General features: G+C 32.8%; 1 protein-coding gene across 16 annotated transcripts in view; it reads right to left on the bottom strand.

The window, feature by feature from the left end:
* Fip1l1 (factor interacting with PAPOLA and CPSF1) overlaps window positions 1–15383 on the bottom strand; it is a 71996-nt gene that overhangs the window by 8946 nt on the left and 47667 nt on the right. For 8 of the 16 annotated variants that reach the window (XM_027938181.3, XM_027938219.3, XM_027938201.3 and 5 more), the window contains 4 exons: window positions 11431–11457; window positions 9367–9421; window positions 8394–8449; window positions 79–292 (listed from right to left, as the gene is read on the bottom strand). In XM_027938181.3, coding sequence (XP_027793982.1) covers window positions 79–292; window positions 8394–8449; window positions 9367–9421; window positions 11431–11457 — 352 coding nt within the window. The remainder of the gene's footprint in view (window positions 1–78; window positions 293–8393; window positions 8450–9366; window positions 9422–11430; window positions 11458–15383) is intronic. The other 8 variants (XM_027938189.3, XM_034635990.2, XM_027938212.3 and 5 more) reach the window with 1 other exon arrangement.

The raw sequence follows: 15383 nt of genomic DNA, 5'->3' as shown, positions 1-15383 counted from the left end.
TTCACTTCCTTACCCCAAATACTAATTTGAAAGATTAAATGAAATATGCACGTACAAACTCATGCACACCCAACAAACCTGTTGAAAACACTTGGGGTAGGACTGTGATCACGCTCCCTCTCTCTCTCTCTGGTGCGTTCTCGTTCTCTGTCCCTATCACGATCTCGCTCTCTGTCTCTGTCTCTTTCTCTATCTCGGTCTTTTTCTCTTCTTGCATAATAGTCCCATTGCTTGGTGGTGTCCACAAGACTAGGCCATGAAGGAGCAGAACCAGTAAGATGGGGAAAGGCAACTAAGGAAAAAAAAAGAAAACCACAGTAATTAAAAACAAAGGTTATGGTACTTGAAAAACAAAGACCAAAAAACAAACAAACAAACAAAAAAACTTCTCCCCCAAAAAAACGTGTCACAAGATTAAAAGAGAAATATCAAATGGCATATACCCCTGATATTAAATAAAGATCTAGCAACAAATCTCAAAAGACCTAATAAATCTTAAAGTCCATTCATTTGGCAAGGTAAATAGGAATCAGAATTAGACCACAAACTTCCCAATATAAAAAGTAGAAATCAGAATACACTGGAGCATCTTCAAAGTGTTGAGGGAAAATAATTATTATTCTACAAAGGTATACTCAACAAAATTATATTTTAAGAATAAAACAATGATGGGGCTAGGTTGTGGCTCAGCAGTAGAGTGCTCGCATAGTACATGTGAGGCCCTGGGTGTGAGGCCCTGGGTGTGAGGCCCTGGGTTCGATCCTCAGCACCACATAAAAATATATAAGTAATGGTATTATGTCCAATTACAACTAAAAAAATAAATAAAAAAGAATAAAACAATGGTATGTATAAAACAAAAAAAGCAAACAGTATCAAAAGTCTTCAAGAAAACAAGATATACTATTAGACAAACTTTGAAAAAAAAGGTGAATTACAAAGATCCAAGACAATTAGTAAAAGAAGTTACTCTAGAAAGCTGTAAGATCAAAGGAGGGTGCAACATGTACACTCAGAAAAATGAGAAATTATATCCCATCTATGTATAATATATCAAAGTGAACAAATGCATTCTACTGTCATGTATAACTAATTAAAACAAATTTTAAAGATTTAAAAAAAAATCAGAGGAGGAAATAATTGAACAAATAAATGGTAATCATATATACAAATAAAATATGCTAACCAATAGTAGAGTTTTTTTAAGAATAAAATTTAAAAATTCATTTTTTTTATAACAATGAATCACAATAGAATGTCAGAAGAGTGTCCTAAGGTCTCTATTGATGAAGAAGGGGATTCAGCTATCATTTAACTACGCATAATAAATTTCCAGAGGATCCACTAAAGAAATAAGAAAAAATTTACTATTTCAAAACAATATAGGAAAAAATGAAATTAAATAATTAACCAAAAAACACAGTCAATTCAAAAGACTTAAAATCACAATAATAAAAAGGGACTGAATTCATCAGTTCAAAGATAAAAACTGTTGATTTATACTTTTAAAAAACCCTCTGAATCTCCCAGATGATTAGTTGTGTTGATAAAGCAGATTCATACAAAAATCATTACCTGAGAAAGAAAAAATGATTACATGAAAAAATGCAATTCACCAACAAGAAAATCCCTGAAAGTTTAAATTTGTTCTAACAAAATCACCTTAAATTTTAGAATGAATGCTGATGAAAGCACAAGTAGAAATAGTAAAATCCATGGGAGATAATTTTTCAATTATCGACATATTAGGTTAGCAGACAAAAAAGTTTATAAAGATTATATTAAGTTTGAATTAATGAACATGACATAGGATACTAACCTTAAGAAAAAGTACTTATTCTCAAGCACCCAGAAACTTTTAAAATATACATGCATAGGATAAGAATAATAAATGCCATATTCTCTGACTACCTTGCAATTTATGTTAAAAGTCAAATCTAAAAGTTATGGGTAAACATCCATACATTACAAATTAAAAACATATTTCTGATAACTCATGGGTCCAAAAAATTCCTAAATTTATTTATTTTTTTTAATTTTTTATTGTTGGTTGTTCAAAACATTACAAATTTCTTGACATATCATATTCCACACTTTGATTCAAGTGGGTTATGAACTCCCACCTTCACCCCATACACAGATTGCAGAATCACATCAGTTACAGAAATTCCTAAATTTAAATTGCTATAAACTAAACCTATGGCAAAAAAATATGATCTATAGAAAGTTTAGGAAGACAAACTGTTCTAGAAGGAAATCTAGTCTTAAAACACTATTAGAGAAGACTGAAAATTAATGAGCTAAGCTTCCAACCTACAAACTTAAGAATAAAATGATCCAATAGAAGGGAGATAGAGAATTGAAATCAAGTAAATAAAAATTCACCATATTAAAGTAAATAGCTGAAAGGTGGTTTTTGAAGACTAGGAAAAACATGACAATCATTTAACAAGATTAAAAAGAACATATAAACAATATCAGAACCAAAAGAGACTACCAACTAGATATTGCAGAGTTAAACAATAAAGAGAACATTATATACTTTATAACAATGCACTGTGTAAAACATGGCTGAAATGGGTTCCTACAAAAAACAAAAACAAAACTTTAGCAAACAAAAATGACTCAAGAAGAAAAAGAAATCTTGAATAATCTCATAACCATAAAAGACATTGAATCAATAATTTAAAATCTTCCCACAAAGCCAAATAGCTTTTACAGGTGAGTTCCAATAATTTATAAGGTATAGAGTATTCCAATATTATCCAAATAGAGGGAAGAAGAGATTATTTCCTAACTTTTCCCATGTGGCTTGTTTACCTTGATACAGATAAAGAAAAATCATAGGTCAGTTTTACGCGAATTTAGACGCCCCGATTCTAAATATTAGCAATTACTGCTTAATCAAAAGAAGATAATCAATCACAACCAAGTTAGGTTAATCATAGCAACCAACAGTAGTTTAATATTAGAATAACACAGAAATCTAATTTCTCAAAATAACAGATCAGAAAAGAAAAATAATTATAATCATCTCAAAAAGCACTTGATTCAATTCAAAATCCATTTACAGTTTAAAGCCCTTGGAAAAGTAGGACAGGATGGAAATTTTCTTAATCTGATATGATTCCATTAAAAACATGATAGTAAAAATCCAGAGGCATTTAAAGAGAAAAAGGATAATTTTATTCCTAGTACTTCAACATTATATGGAAGGTCCTATTCAGAATAAGAACAACAAAAGTTAAATACTACTACTACTACTACAACAACTACTACAACTACTACTACTAGTAGTAAACATAACAATAATTAAAAATAAATAAAAAAAGAAAAAAAATAGGAGGGTGAGGATAAGGAAATAAGTAACTGAAAAGAAAACTGTCATGATCTATAGGTGATATTACTGTCTGAATAGATTGGAGAGATTTAAGCAAGGTAAATGCCTACAAGATAAATATAAAAAACAACCAATTCTATTACTAATTCAAGCAAACATAAATAGAACATGTGGTTCAAATGTATATACCATTTGCAGAAGCAACTCTGTATTAAGTACCTACAGACTATATCTAATCCAAAATATGCTGGTGTACAGATATGATTATAGTAGCTTATCAAAACACATTAAGGAAGATCTGTATAAATGAAGAGTTTTCGCTGAGGGATATATGCACTTCTGCAAAGGTTTGAATTCTACACAGAATGATCTATAGCACCAATGTAATTCTAATATAGTCTAGTAAAAGCAAGAGCTCTGAAGCCAGGCTATATGAATTCAAATTCTCACTGCCATTTGTTATGTCGATCTAGGGAAATTAATTAACCTGGTATTTGATTTCCTCATATGAAGCATGAAGATAACAGTACTATCTACTTAAAGGCTGTCAGGACTATGTGAATTAATGTAAGTTAATGTAATCAAATTGCTCCGAACAGTGTTACAAATAACACTATATTAATGTTATTAATTATTAATTATTAATCAAAACCACAACAGAGATTTTCAAGGAACTTGGAAAAGTATAATACTTACGAAGCAGAGTAGGGAAGATAAATATTGCTGCACCAGATATCACATTATGAAACTTGTGATTAAGAGGTTATAGCATTATTAGTAGATAACTAGTCAATTTAATTAGCCAAATAGTCTACAAAGCTCCCAAGCAGACTCATTCATATTTGGAAATCTGATATATGAAGATGATATTGTAGGTCCCCCAGGAGGAACAGATTATTCAATAAATGATGCTGGGACACTTTAATTCCAGATGGCTTAAGGACTTACATTTGAAAAACAAAATTTACATTTTTTTTGAAGAAATAAAAGCATTAAAGAATATCTTTATGTACTTGAGGTAGAAAAAATTATGATCCAACTATGAACCAACCAAAGTAAGATGTAATATGACTTTATACAATTGATGAAGTATTAAGGAAAAGATGAGTTTACATACTTGCTATAAGATCTATCTCCTTTGAGGGGCTTAGGTGTTATAATTTATCTCCGCAGTGCCCAAAGTTTACAGAGCCATAACAATGTGAATATTATTTATTTTTCAGCTTTTAGAATAAAAAATCTGTTAAGAGTACAGGTAACTGGGGTTCCAGGACAGAATGTAAATATTCTAAGTGCATGTCCAGCCAAACAAAACAAAGATGCACTAATATTCTACCTAGTAGTGGTTGACGACACATGTAACAGAGGTCAAGCATATAAATAAAGAGAAACAAAACAGTGGGGAAAAGGAGAGAGGCAATGATAAATGGGTTTAAGGATTATTTTGAGGTGAATGTAAATGAGAAGCAGATAAAAGAAAAGTTCTTTGCCCTCCCCCATTTGCTTAGAAATGAAATAAATTTTACAAAAGGCATAGGTGTCCTTCTTACCCTCTCTACCAAGAAAGACACTGATCTACAGATATCTTTAAGCCCTTATCACACTGGAGAACACACCAGAGTAAATTATATAACAATCTCGACCAACTAGCCTTTGTCTACTATATATACTGCATTCCCAGCATTGGATCCTTTGTCTTGTCACTTCTCTAAAATTTTCCGTTTCTTTGTTGTAGATGCCAATCTATGCCAGATTTTTTTTTTTCTTAAGTCACCTCTCCGAGAACTACTCATTTCCTGGGTATCTTATATCACATGAAGCATACCTGTTTTTTTTTTCTCTTATTAATCTGTCTTTTGTTAGAGGAGTCATCTATGTAGACAGAAAGTTATTTTTTACCCTGACCTACCTACACACTCAACAACTTCTAATTTTCCTCCTAATCCAAGAAGGTAACACTTGTCAATCCCAACCTTAATACACACCCTATAAATCCACAATTTCTTCACAGTAAACAGGCAGAAAGGAACTTTTTCAAATGTGAATCTCGTAATTTCACAACTCAGCTTAAAAAACTAATTGGCTCTTCACAATGCTCTAAGAGGTCCAAGCTCCACAGCATGGCTATACAAGCAAAGCTTGTTTAAGTGATCTTTGCTTTATTGTGCTTTGTGGATATTTTCTCAAATTGAAGATTTGTGGCAACCCTCCATCACGCAAATCTATTGATACCATTTCCCTAACACCATGAGCTCACTTGATGTCTCCATGTCACATTTTGGTAAGTCTCAAAATATTTCAAACTTTTCAATATTATTATTTCTATGATGGGGATCTGTGATCAATAAGCTTTTGTTACTACTATAATTGTTCTGAGGCATGAAACTCCACCAATAAAGCAATATTAATCAACAAACATGTGTGTTCAGTCTGCTCAACTGACCAGCCTATTTTATCTTTCTCCCTTCTCCTACAGGCCTCCCTCTTCCCCAAGACAAAATATTGAAATTGGGCCAGTTAATAACACTAAATTGGCCTCTAAGTGTTCAAGTAAAAGCTAGAAATAATTAAACTTGGTGAAGGAGGGCACATCAAAAGCTTAGGTCAGAAGTTAGACCTCTTGCACCAGACAGCAAAATTATGAATGCAAAGGTAAAGTTCCTGAAGGAAACTTTAGTAAACACAAATAATGAGAACAGTTTTAGTCTTATTGCTGACATGGAGCAAGTTTTAGTGGTCTGTAAAGAATATCAAATCATCTGTAATATTCCCTTAAGCAAAGCCTAACCTAGAGCTAGGACTTAACTCTTCATGGAGGCTGAAAGAAGTGAAAGAGATACAGAAGAAAAGCTTGAAGCTAGCAAAGTTTGGTTCATGAGATTTAATGAAAAAAAGAAAAAGGAAAAAAGCCATCTTCATAACATGAAAGTGCAAGGTGGTGTGGCAAGTGCTGATGCAAAAGTTGTAGCAAGTTATCCAGAACATCTAGTTAAGACAGTGATGAAGGTGGCTACACTCAACAACATATTTTGAATGTAAACTAAACACAGCCTACTAATGGAAGAAGATTCACCTGTGATTTTCATAGTTGCAGAGAACAAATCAATGCTTGGCCTCAAAGCTTCAAAGGATGGGTGGGCTTTTTTATTAGGGCTAATGCAGTAGATGACTTTAAGTTGAAGTCAATGCTTATTTACTATTCCAGAAATCTTAGGGCCCAAGAATTGCACTAAGTCTACTTTGCCTGTGCTCTGTAAATGAAACAACAAAGCCTGCATGGCAGCAAAACATGGCTTATTGATTATTTTAAGCACACGAAGACCTATTCCTTATAAAACAAAATATATCTTTCAAAATATCAAGAGTTCTGAGTTGCTTACCTACATTCTAACAAAACTTTCATTCTGTAGTCTTTGGATTAAGGGGGTAATTCTGACTTTCAAGCTTCTTTAAGGAATACCTTTCCTAAGGCTGTAACTGCCATAGTGATTCCTTTGCTAGATCTGGGCAAATGAACTGAAATTCTGGGAAGGATTCACCATTCTAGATGCCATTAAGAATAGTTGTGATTTATTGGTTAATATTAACATTAATGACAATTAGAAAGCAGCTGATTCCAATCTCCCTGGATGACTGTGAGGGGTTAGGATTCAGTGGACAAAGTAACTGCAGGTATGAATATGGGAAAATAATTAGAATTAGAAACAAAAAATGAAGATGTGATGAAATTACTGCAATCTCATCATAAATTTTTAATGCATGAGAAATGCTCCTCATTAAGATGGCATCTACTCTTGGTGAAGATGCTGAGAAAAATGTTGAAATCACAAAAGATCTAGAATAGTACATGAATGCAATTGAGAAGGCAGCAGCAGGGTTTGTGAGGGCTGATTCCAATTTCTAAATAAGTCCTACAGTGGATCAAGTGCTATCAAATAACATCATAAGCTACAAAGCATTCTTCCTGAAAGGAAGACTAAATTAATTATTGTTGTCTTATTTTAAGAAATTGCCACGGCCACCCGACCTTCAGCAACTACCAATAGCAGTCATCATCATTGAGGCAAGACCCTGCACCAGCAAAGATGTTAAGATTTGGCTCAGGTGATTTTTTTCTTTTTCTTTCTTTTTCAAAAGCAATAAAGTATTTTTAAATCAAGGTTCTTTTAAACATAATACTATTGAACACTGTTACTATAGTGTACTATAGACTGTTAACTATAGTGTAAACATTGCTTTTACATGCTCTAGGAACCTGAAAACTTTGTGTGACTTATTTTATTGCAACATTTGTTTTATTACAATCATTCAGAATCAAATGTGTAACATCTCTCAGACATGCCTGTACTCCCCTACATGAAGCCTATCATGTTCTCACATCCCCTATATTTGAACTACATGGAAGTCAAATCATCTACTACTACACCCCTCTGGAGTGCAAGACCCCTTCCACCAAACTCCCATGACACTTTTAATAAGCCATCCCCTTTCTAGTCTATTGATGAGAGTGACTACCACGTCTCGCTGTAGCCTTAAAATTTAGTACAATGCACAGCATTTTTAAAATAAATGAATAAAGTGGTATCAAAAAAACTTGAATAAAGTCATTACACATGAACAAAAAAGAAGACCTACAGATAATTTACAAGAAAAATTAAAGTAGCGAGGGGAAAAATAAGAATATTAGATGGATACTATGACTCATACAAGGATACAAGACAAATTTGTGACAAATCCTAAGTCCTTTTAGGAAAAGGTACAAATATCTCTTATGCTACTGTTTACTAATCTTTAAAAGTTTAATCAACAAATATTTAGTCAACAAATAAACAAAGTTTAAATCAACAAATAAATAAAAATTATTTTGTTAAGTAACCTGGCAGATACTTAACCTAGTTATTTCTTCAGATAATTTTTTTCACTTCTCTTTAAGATGTTATTTTAAATCACAGAAACACATTTTTATTGCTTTAAAATAGTTATGTACTTTATTGAATCAAATTAAATATGGGCAACTAATTATGAATCTGAATCTAGGTGACTAACAACTTACCATTGCCATATGGAAATGCACGTGCAGAACGGCTATCATAACCAGAGGAATGTCCGCTGTTGAGGGAAAAAAATGTATTTTTACATCTGTTGCAAATTAGTTTCAATAGTTTGGTACAAATGGAAAAACAGCAAGGTAAAATTATAACTTAATTTTTGAGACAGGATCACACTAAATTGCCTAGAATGGCCTCCACCTCCTGGGCTCAGGAAATCCTCTGCTTCAGCCTCCTGAATACCTCAGACTACAGGCATGCAGCCCTGTGCCTGGCAAAACTTTTATTCAACTCTGATATATGTTAATGCTATAATTTTATTTATAAATACTTAAACACAGGCTCTTAACCTCAAAAAGCCTAACACCTATTTTTTGTTTTGCAGTACTGAGTACTGATCCCAGGACTTGTGCATGCTAGATGTTTATTTCTGAATGATTTCTATCTGCCAAGAATTGTGCTAGAGCTTCAATCTTCACAACTTTATCAATCTGTATAGTAAAAAGGGAAACTAAGTCTCAATAAGATTATGAAATTTGCCTGGCAACACTGTGATTTCAATGTTATTAAATACACTGTTAAACCCTCTGCTGTTAAACACAATATTGACTCAATATTACTCAGAATATTCTTCAGTACAGCATTCCAGGTGATATAAACTGTTTAAGAGATAGGCATTATTCATTATTTCCAATAAACTCTATTTCCCATAAAACTGATGATACTCAAAAGTTTTTAACCATCTAGCAGTTTCTTTAACCAATGTATCAGAAACCAAAGATATTATTTCAAAATATTATGATTTCATTTCCTTTGCCCTATTTTGATAATAGGCTGTAGGTCTAACATCTTATAAATTAAAAGGCAGGTGCTGTGTTTATAAAATTATCTTTGAAAATATTACCAAGACATGTACGTGATTCTCTGTCAAAAGGCAATCACAATGATAAAAAATTTACAGTATTTATAATGATTTACCTTTCTATTGTTGGTATAAGAGATGGAGGAGGAGCACCTGGTGGAGGAGGAAAACCTGAAACATTCAATCATAAGACAAAAAAAATAAAAAATAAATTAACAAAATATATGTTTAATGTAAAGAGCAAAACAAAGTTGCTGAGTACCACTAAATTTCTCTGGGGACATAAACGTGCTTTTCTATGTTAAAATGGACAGGAAAAAAAATGGAGCTTAAACTTATAAACAGATTTCTGGAGCAATAAAAACTTCCATATACAGTCTGGCCTAACACAGAACACAAACTGGGAGTCAGGACACCCGGTCTTATTTTCAGCACCACACACAGCCCATTTTGTGAGTATGAGAGTTAGTCTCAATGCCTTACCTTTTCCATATAAACAACAGTAGTAGTGTTGCCATCAGATATATTATACTTGAAATATTTTAGAAGAAAAGCAAATAAAATAGCATTTACCTCTATTAAAAAATAGCTTGAGTTCTACATGTATAAAAATTTCCTTTAAAAATGTGTAACTTTAAATCAAATCTTACCAGTAAATATATAACTACTTAAAGCTGAGAACATCCGCCATTAAATATGCTTTAAATAGCACAACCCCAACAAATTACTTAACAAAGAAAGGCACATAATGGAGTTTTTGATTTGTTTGGAGGAAAATAATTTGCACCTTTATATCATGAGGTCTGCATTCTCAATAATTTATAATACTTAAGTGAAATACCACGGATAATATGGCTAAAAGGGATTTTAACAGTTAATCTACTCTACACTTTCAAATTCAGATAGGCAATATAGCATCACAACAAAGACTTTAAGATTCCACAACTTACAATACCAATTCCTTCCAAGTTTTAACAACTCTCACTATTAGGAAATGCATTAGATTATATAATTGAAATTCCTCACACAATTCATCTGCTGTCCTGATGAGGACAAGTATTCTACTGTCATATTATCTATTATCTTCTACATATTTGAAAACTCTTCCATTAAGCCTCCTTTTTAATAGTCTATGTAAAAATGAATCCCTGTTATCTTATCCCTTCTCAAAACTCCATGTAAATCTTTTTCGTTCTGCTTTAAACTACTTCCAAGTTTATCATGCTTTCCACTGTATACAATTTTAGGGTCTATAACTTCTCTATAAAACGTATCAATATAACCAAAAGTTTAGCCATTGCCACATTAGTCCTAGAGTCCACAATCCTATGTTACACAGCCTCACAATCACATTGCCTTTTAAACTAAAAAGACACACCAATTACTTTGATTTCTGATAAGTCTTTTTTAGCCACATTCATACACAATCAGTGACTATCACATATGCAAATATTTACACTATCCTTTGCAATCTCAACTTCACTACTTCCGTTTATTTAGGCCATTCTGAATTTAGACCCAAGCAATATCACCTGTCATTTTCTTTATATCCTTTGGCTTTTAAAATACTGAACTTACTAAACATGATTACTAATAGGGTTTGCTCTCACAAAATAAAAAGAAATAACTGACCAAAAAAACAAAACAAAACTGGGCTACACATAAATTCCTACTGACCATACCACTCTAACAATGAACAACAAATCACCAGTCTGAGAACACCCACCTGACCAGTTAATAATCCTTCTAATTGCTGTGTGACTCACAACATATTTTCTCATGATACCGAGTTATGCCACAAGGGTAGAGAAATCAGAAACCGTGATAAAGTCAAGATAAATCATTTTTCTCTTCTCTTATAGTCACTTCATCATATAAAAATGTCATTAATCTAAAAAGACTTTTAATAAATTTTTTTTTATATCCCATACTGTTTTCTTCACCAATTGATAAGGAGAGAATTTTCTCAGAATCTCTATTTCTACAGAAATGGGTAAGACAGGTAGGTATAAGAAAACTAAGTATCTTAAAACGGGAATGAAGCAAAGGCAGAGCTGAAAATAGGACCTTGAAATCCCAATAGCCTATTCATATTCTAACTGCATCAACACTGTCCCTCCTATAAGCTTGAAATTTCATGTTCATTAACAATGATGGAGAAAACATGAAAAAAGTTTTACCTGGAGGTGGTACAGTTATTGGAATACCTAAAAAACAAGTGATGAAATTTAATATAGTAACTGGATTTCAGAACCTGTTATGTATTTATGCCATCACCAAAACAAACTTTGAAATAAAACCCCTTGCCTGATTATCCTGGCTTAGTCACTCAAGAAAAGAATTCTGTTTTCTTGCAGACCAACAATTCAGTATAACATCCAACTTCCCTGATGAAAACCCATTCTACCAACTGGATAACAAAATTTCCCCCACTAGCTGTAATCACAAATGAAATTAAGAATAAGTTAAAAAGCACCCTTGTGCATACACAAATATCAAACTCCAAAATATTGATTCTAACTAAATTCGATAATCAATGACTGATCTTAGCACCTTAATCTTTTATTAGAAAAACTGATCAGTGAGCTTCTTTAATACTATAGGAAGTGCAAGACAACTCTGATGATTATGAATATTATTTACTGTTGTAAAGCTCAATGTGGGCCATTCAAATGAATGGAATATAAAGTTGATGAGACATCGTTTTACTATGAAATGTTTTATTAGTATTGGCAGGAGTGGGGCAATATTTAATATTTTCCTTGTTTTGTAGGAATATAAAAAGGAATATAGCAAATTAATATATATGTACATGTATATATGTATATATATGTATATATGGGCACATTAAAATAAATGTGGATGATTTACTTCTAACAGTGTCATCAAATATAGTGATTCTAACTCATTATTTGCACACATTATAAACTTTAATAAATTATATGTGAATATTCTCAGATTATATTGGCCAAATGTGCCCTTAAATCCTAATGTAAAATTGATTTACTAAGAACTAAAATTAAATTCTGCATTTTAAATTTAAGAGATACAAGAAAGGCAATTTATGTGGCATGCAAATTGTAACTACTTTCAGTTGAAGAAAAGTAAGATTTCTAAGTAGAAATATAGGAAAAAATTTAAAACAACTTTCTCATGAAAAAGCTTTATACCACAGATAAATTCAACACAATTAGAGTGGTTTACTAAATCTTAAAAACTACATCAAAATTAGTCCAAAAGATGGGGGGAAATCAAATTCATTAAATAAATGCATGCAAAAAAATGAAAACAGAATCACTTTCAGATGTTTTATTGAAAATGGATACCTACTAATAGTTTAGTTTATAATGTTGTGATACCCTTGTTTTATCAGAATAAGAGGTTTATATGAAAAAGATATTAAGACAGCAAATGGCCTTAAAATACAGACCTGATTCAACCTGATACAACCACCTATGCAATCAAAGGATATGCTAAGCTTACAAAAATCAACAAGACTAAAAATGGCAGGTAAGACACCCATGTTTCAAAAATCATTAGGCTTCCACAATCTACCAAACTAACCCACAGTTAATGACAATTCTCATCCATCATGAGGTTACCTTGCTGCTCCCAAATCACAGAACTAAAAGAATCCAGCAGCCAATGACAAGCTAACAGAGTACCAGATTCCAAACTAAATGGAAAAATAAGGAAGACAAAGCATCAAATGCTCTTAATATATACTATTACATAATTCTCTTTAGAACAGTACAGAGTTTTTAGAACACTACTGTACTTCACTTTTTTATCCTAGTTTCCCCACTTAAATTTACTTTCTTTGGTAAGTGAAATAAAAGACTATACAAAACTCAGCCATCCACTGTCATACTATGAACCTAATAACTTTACCTGAATAATATGCGAGCAGCACGTATCGCTTCAGTTAGTGTTTACTACAGTTTACTAAAATGTGAATTTGTGCAGAAAAATCAAGAAATCACTAGTTAGCCCCTTCAAGATTGAAAAGCATTCAAGTTTTGTGAAATGCCCATAAAACAAAGATGAAAGACATATAACTGAATTAAATATACAATTAAGGAAGTTAAAATTACAGTTTGCCGTTAAGTTTCATCTTAGTAGTATCATAGGACAGATTTTTTTAAAAAAGTCAACTGGAACTAAGTACAAAGAAAAATCATGTTTTATATAGATTTAAAAAAATACCTATATACATCAAAAAGTTGGCATGAACTCTAGAAAGTTCTATCTGTGAGACCTCCATTTCGCCTGAAATTTTATTTCAATGTTTATTGGTAAATGTTCATTGAAACAGGATTATAAAGTTGAAATATTATACAACTAATTCCTTAACAACCATCAAGTACATTTTCAAACTACAACTAAGTTTATTATCTGATACAATATTGTGCAAATAACATTTTCATTTAAAAATCACTATTTAGTATTTGATTTTTGTTAACCACAAGATAAATAATGTAAGGGAGAGGAAATTCATCTCAAAAATCCACCTCAAAAATCCCTGCTTTCAATTAGAGAAATGCAAATCAAAACTACTGTAAGATTTCATCTCACTCCAGTCAGAAAGACAGCTATTATGAAGACAAACAACAACAAATGTTGGCGAGGATATGGGGGAAAAGGTACACTCATACACTGCTGGTGGGACTGCAAATTGTTGCAGCCAATATGGAAAGGAGTATGGAGATTTCTTGGAAAATTGGGAATGGAACCACCATTTGACCCAGCTATGCCCCTCTTCAATCAACACCAAAAGGACTTAAAAACAGGGACACAGCCACATCAATGTTTACAGCAGCACAATTCACAATAGCTAAACTGTGGAACCAACCTAGATGCCCTTCAATAGATGAAGGGATTTAAAAAATGTGGCATATATACACAATGGAATATTACTCAGCAATAAAACAGAATAAAATCATGGCATTTGCACGTAAATGGATGGAACTACAGAATAGAGAAGATAATGCTAAGTGAAGTTAGCCAATCCCAAAAATCCAAATAACTAATGTTTTCTTTGATATAAGGAGGCTGATTTCATTTGATATAAGGAGGCTGGGATACAGAGAGGGAGCACGGGAGAAATAGATGAACTCCAGATAGGGCAGATGTTGGCAGCAGGTCCACCCTGGCCCCTGGAGCCCTACCTCCACTAGTTTGTTCTGCATGCCAGTGTGGCCAGCTCACAAGGCCATGGCGAACTTGCGGTTTTTCTGTTCCTGCTTGTCCGTCTGAGACATATGTATCCCACGGGAATGCCTTGACCTTTTCTGGTCTGATGGACTTATTGTTAAGGGAGGTTTCGGTACCTGACAATAATAGATGTTGAAACTAAATTTCTCCCCCCTCCCTCCTGCTTTTGGGTAGTTTTCCACTTCTGCTGCTTGGGGTATAAAAAAAGGTGTGTTAGCAATAAAGATTATTATTGACTCCTGGATGAAGAACCTTGGTGTCCTGTGTGTCTTTTAACCTCGCCGTCCCTCGCCGGACTCGGCTCCCTTGGCCGGACGCGGCAGGCAGAGGGGTTGGAGGGGAAGTGAGGGGGCATGGGGTTAGAAATGATGGTGGAAATGTAATGATCATTATTATCGAAAGTACATGTATGAGGACATGAATTGGTGTGAATATACTTTATATACAACCAGAGATATGAAAAATTTGTGCTCTGTATGTTTAATAAGAATTATAATGCATTCCGCTGTCATATATAAATTAAAAAAAGAAATCCCTGCTTTCTCCATTCAACACCTCCACGTTCCTGGCCAACACACAAACTGCCTATGCTAGCCAACAGACTTGAAAAACTTATTGAGTTTCTTTTCTATATCCTTTATCTGTAAAATAAGTATGAAAAAAATATTTATTTTCCTGAGAATCCTTATTTAACAGTAGTAAAAATAAGGTTTTTAATACTGACCAAAGCCTCTTGGAAAAGTAATTCAAACTCTAATGAAAGGAATAATTAGTTGTACTGAAATCACAACCTGTATCAGAATCACCTGGAAACACTGATGAGCTCTTTTCCTAGAATTTCTGATTCAGTAGGTCTAGAGTGGTTCCAGAAAATTTGAATCCCCACAAATTTCCCAGGAGATAATCATGTTGCTGACCT

Source organism: Marmota flaviventris, chromosome 7 (assembly GCF_047511675.1).
Source record: "Marmota flaviventris isolate mMarFla1 chromosome 7, mMarFla1.hap1, whole genome shotgun sequence".
NCBI classification, from domain to species: domain Eukaryota; kingdom Metazoa; phylum Chordata; class Mammalia; order Rodentia; family Sciuridae; genus Marmota; species Marmota flaviventris.
This window is presented reverse-complemented; position numbering and strand designations above follow the sequence as displayed.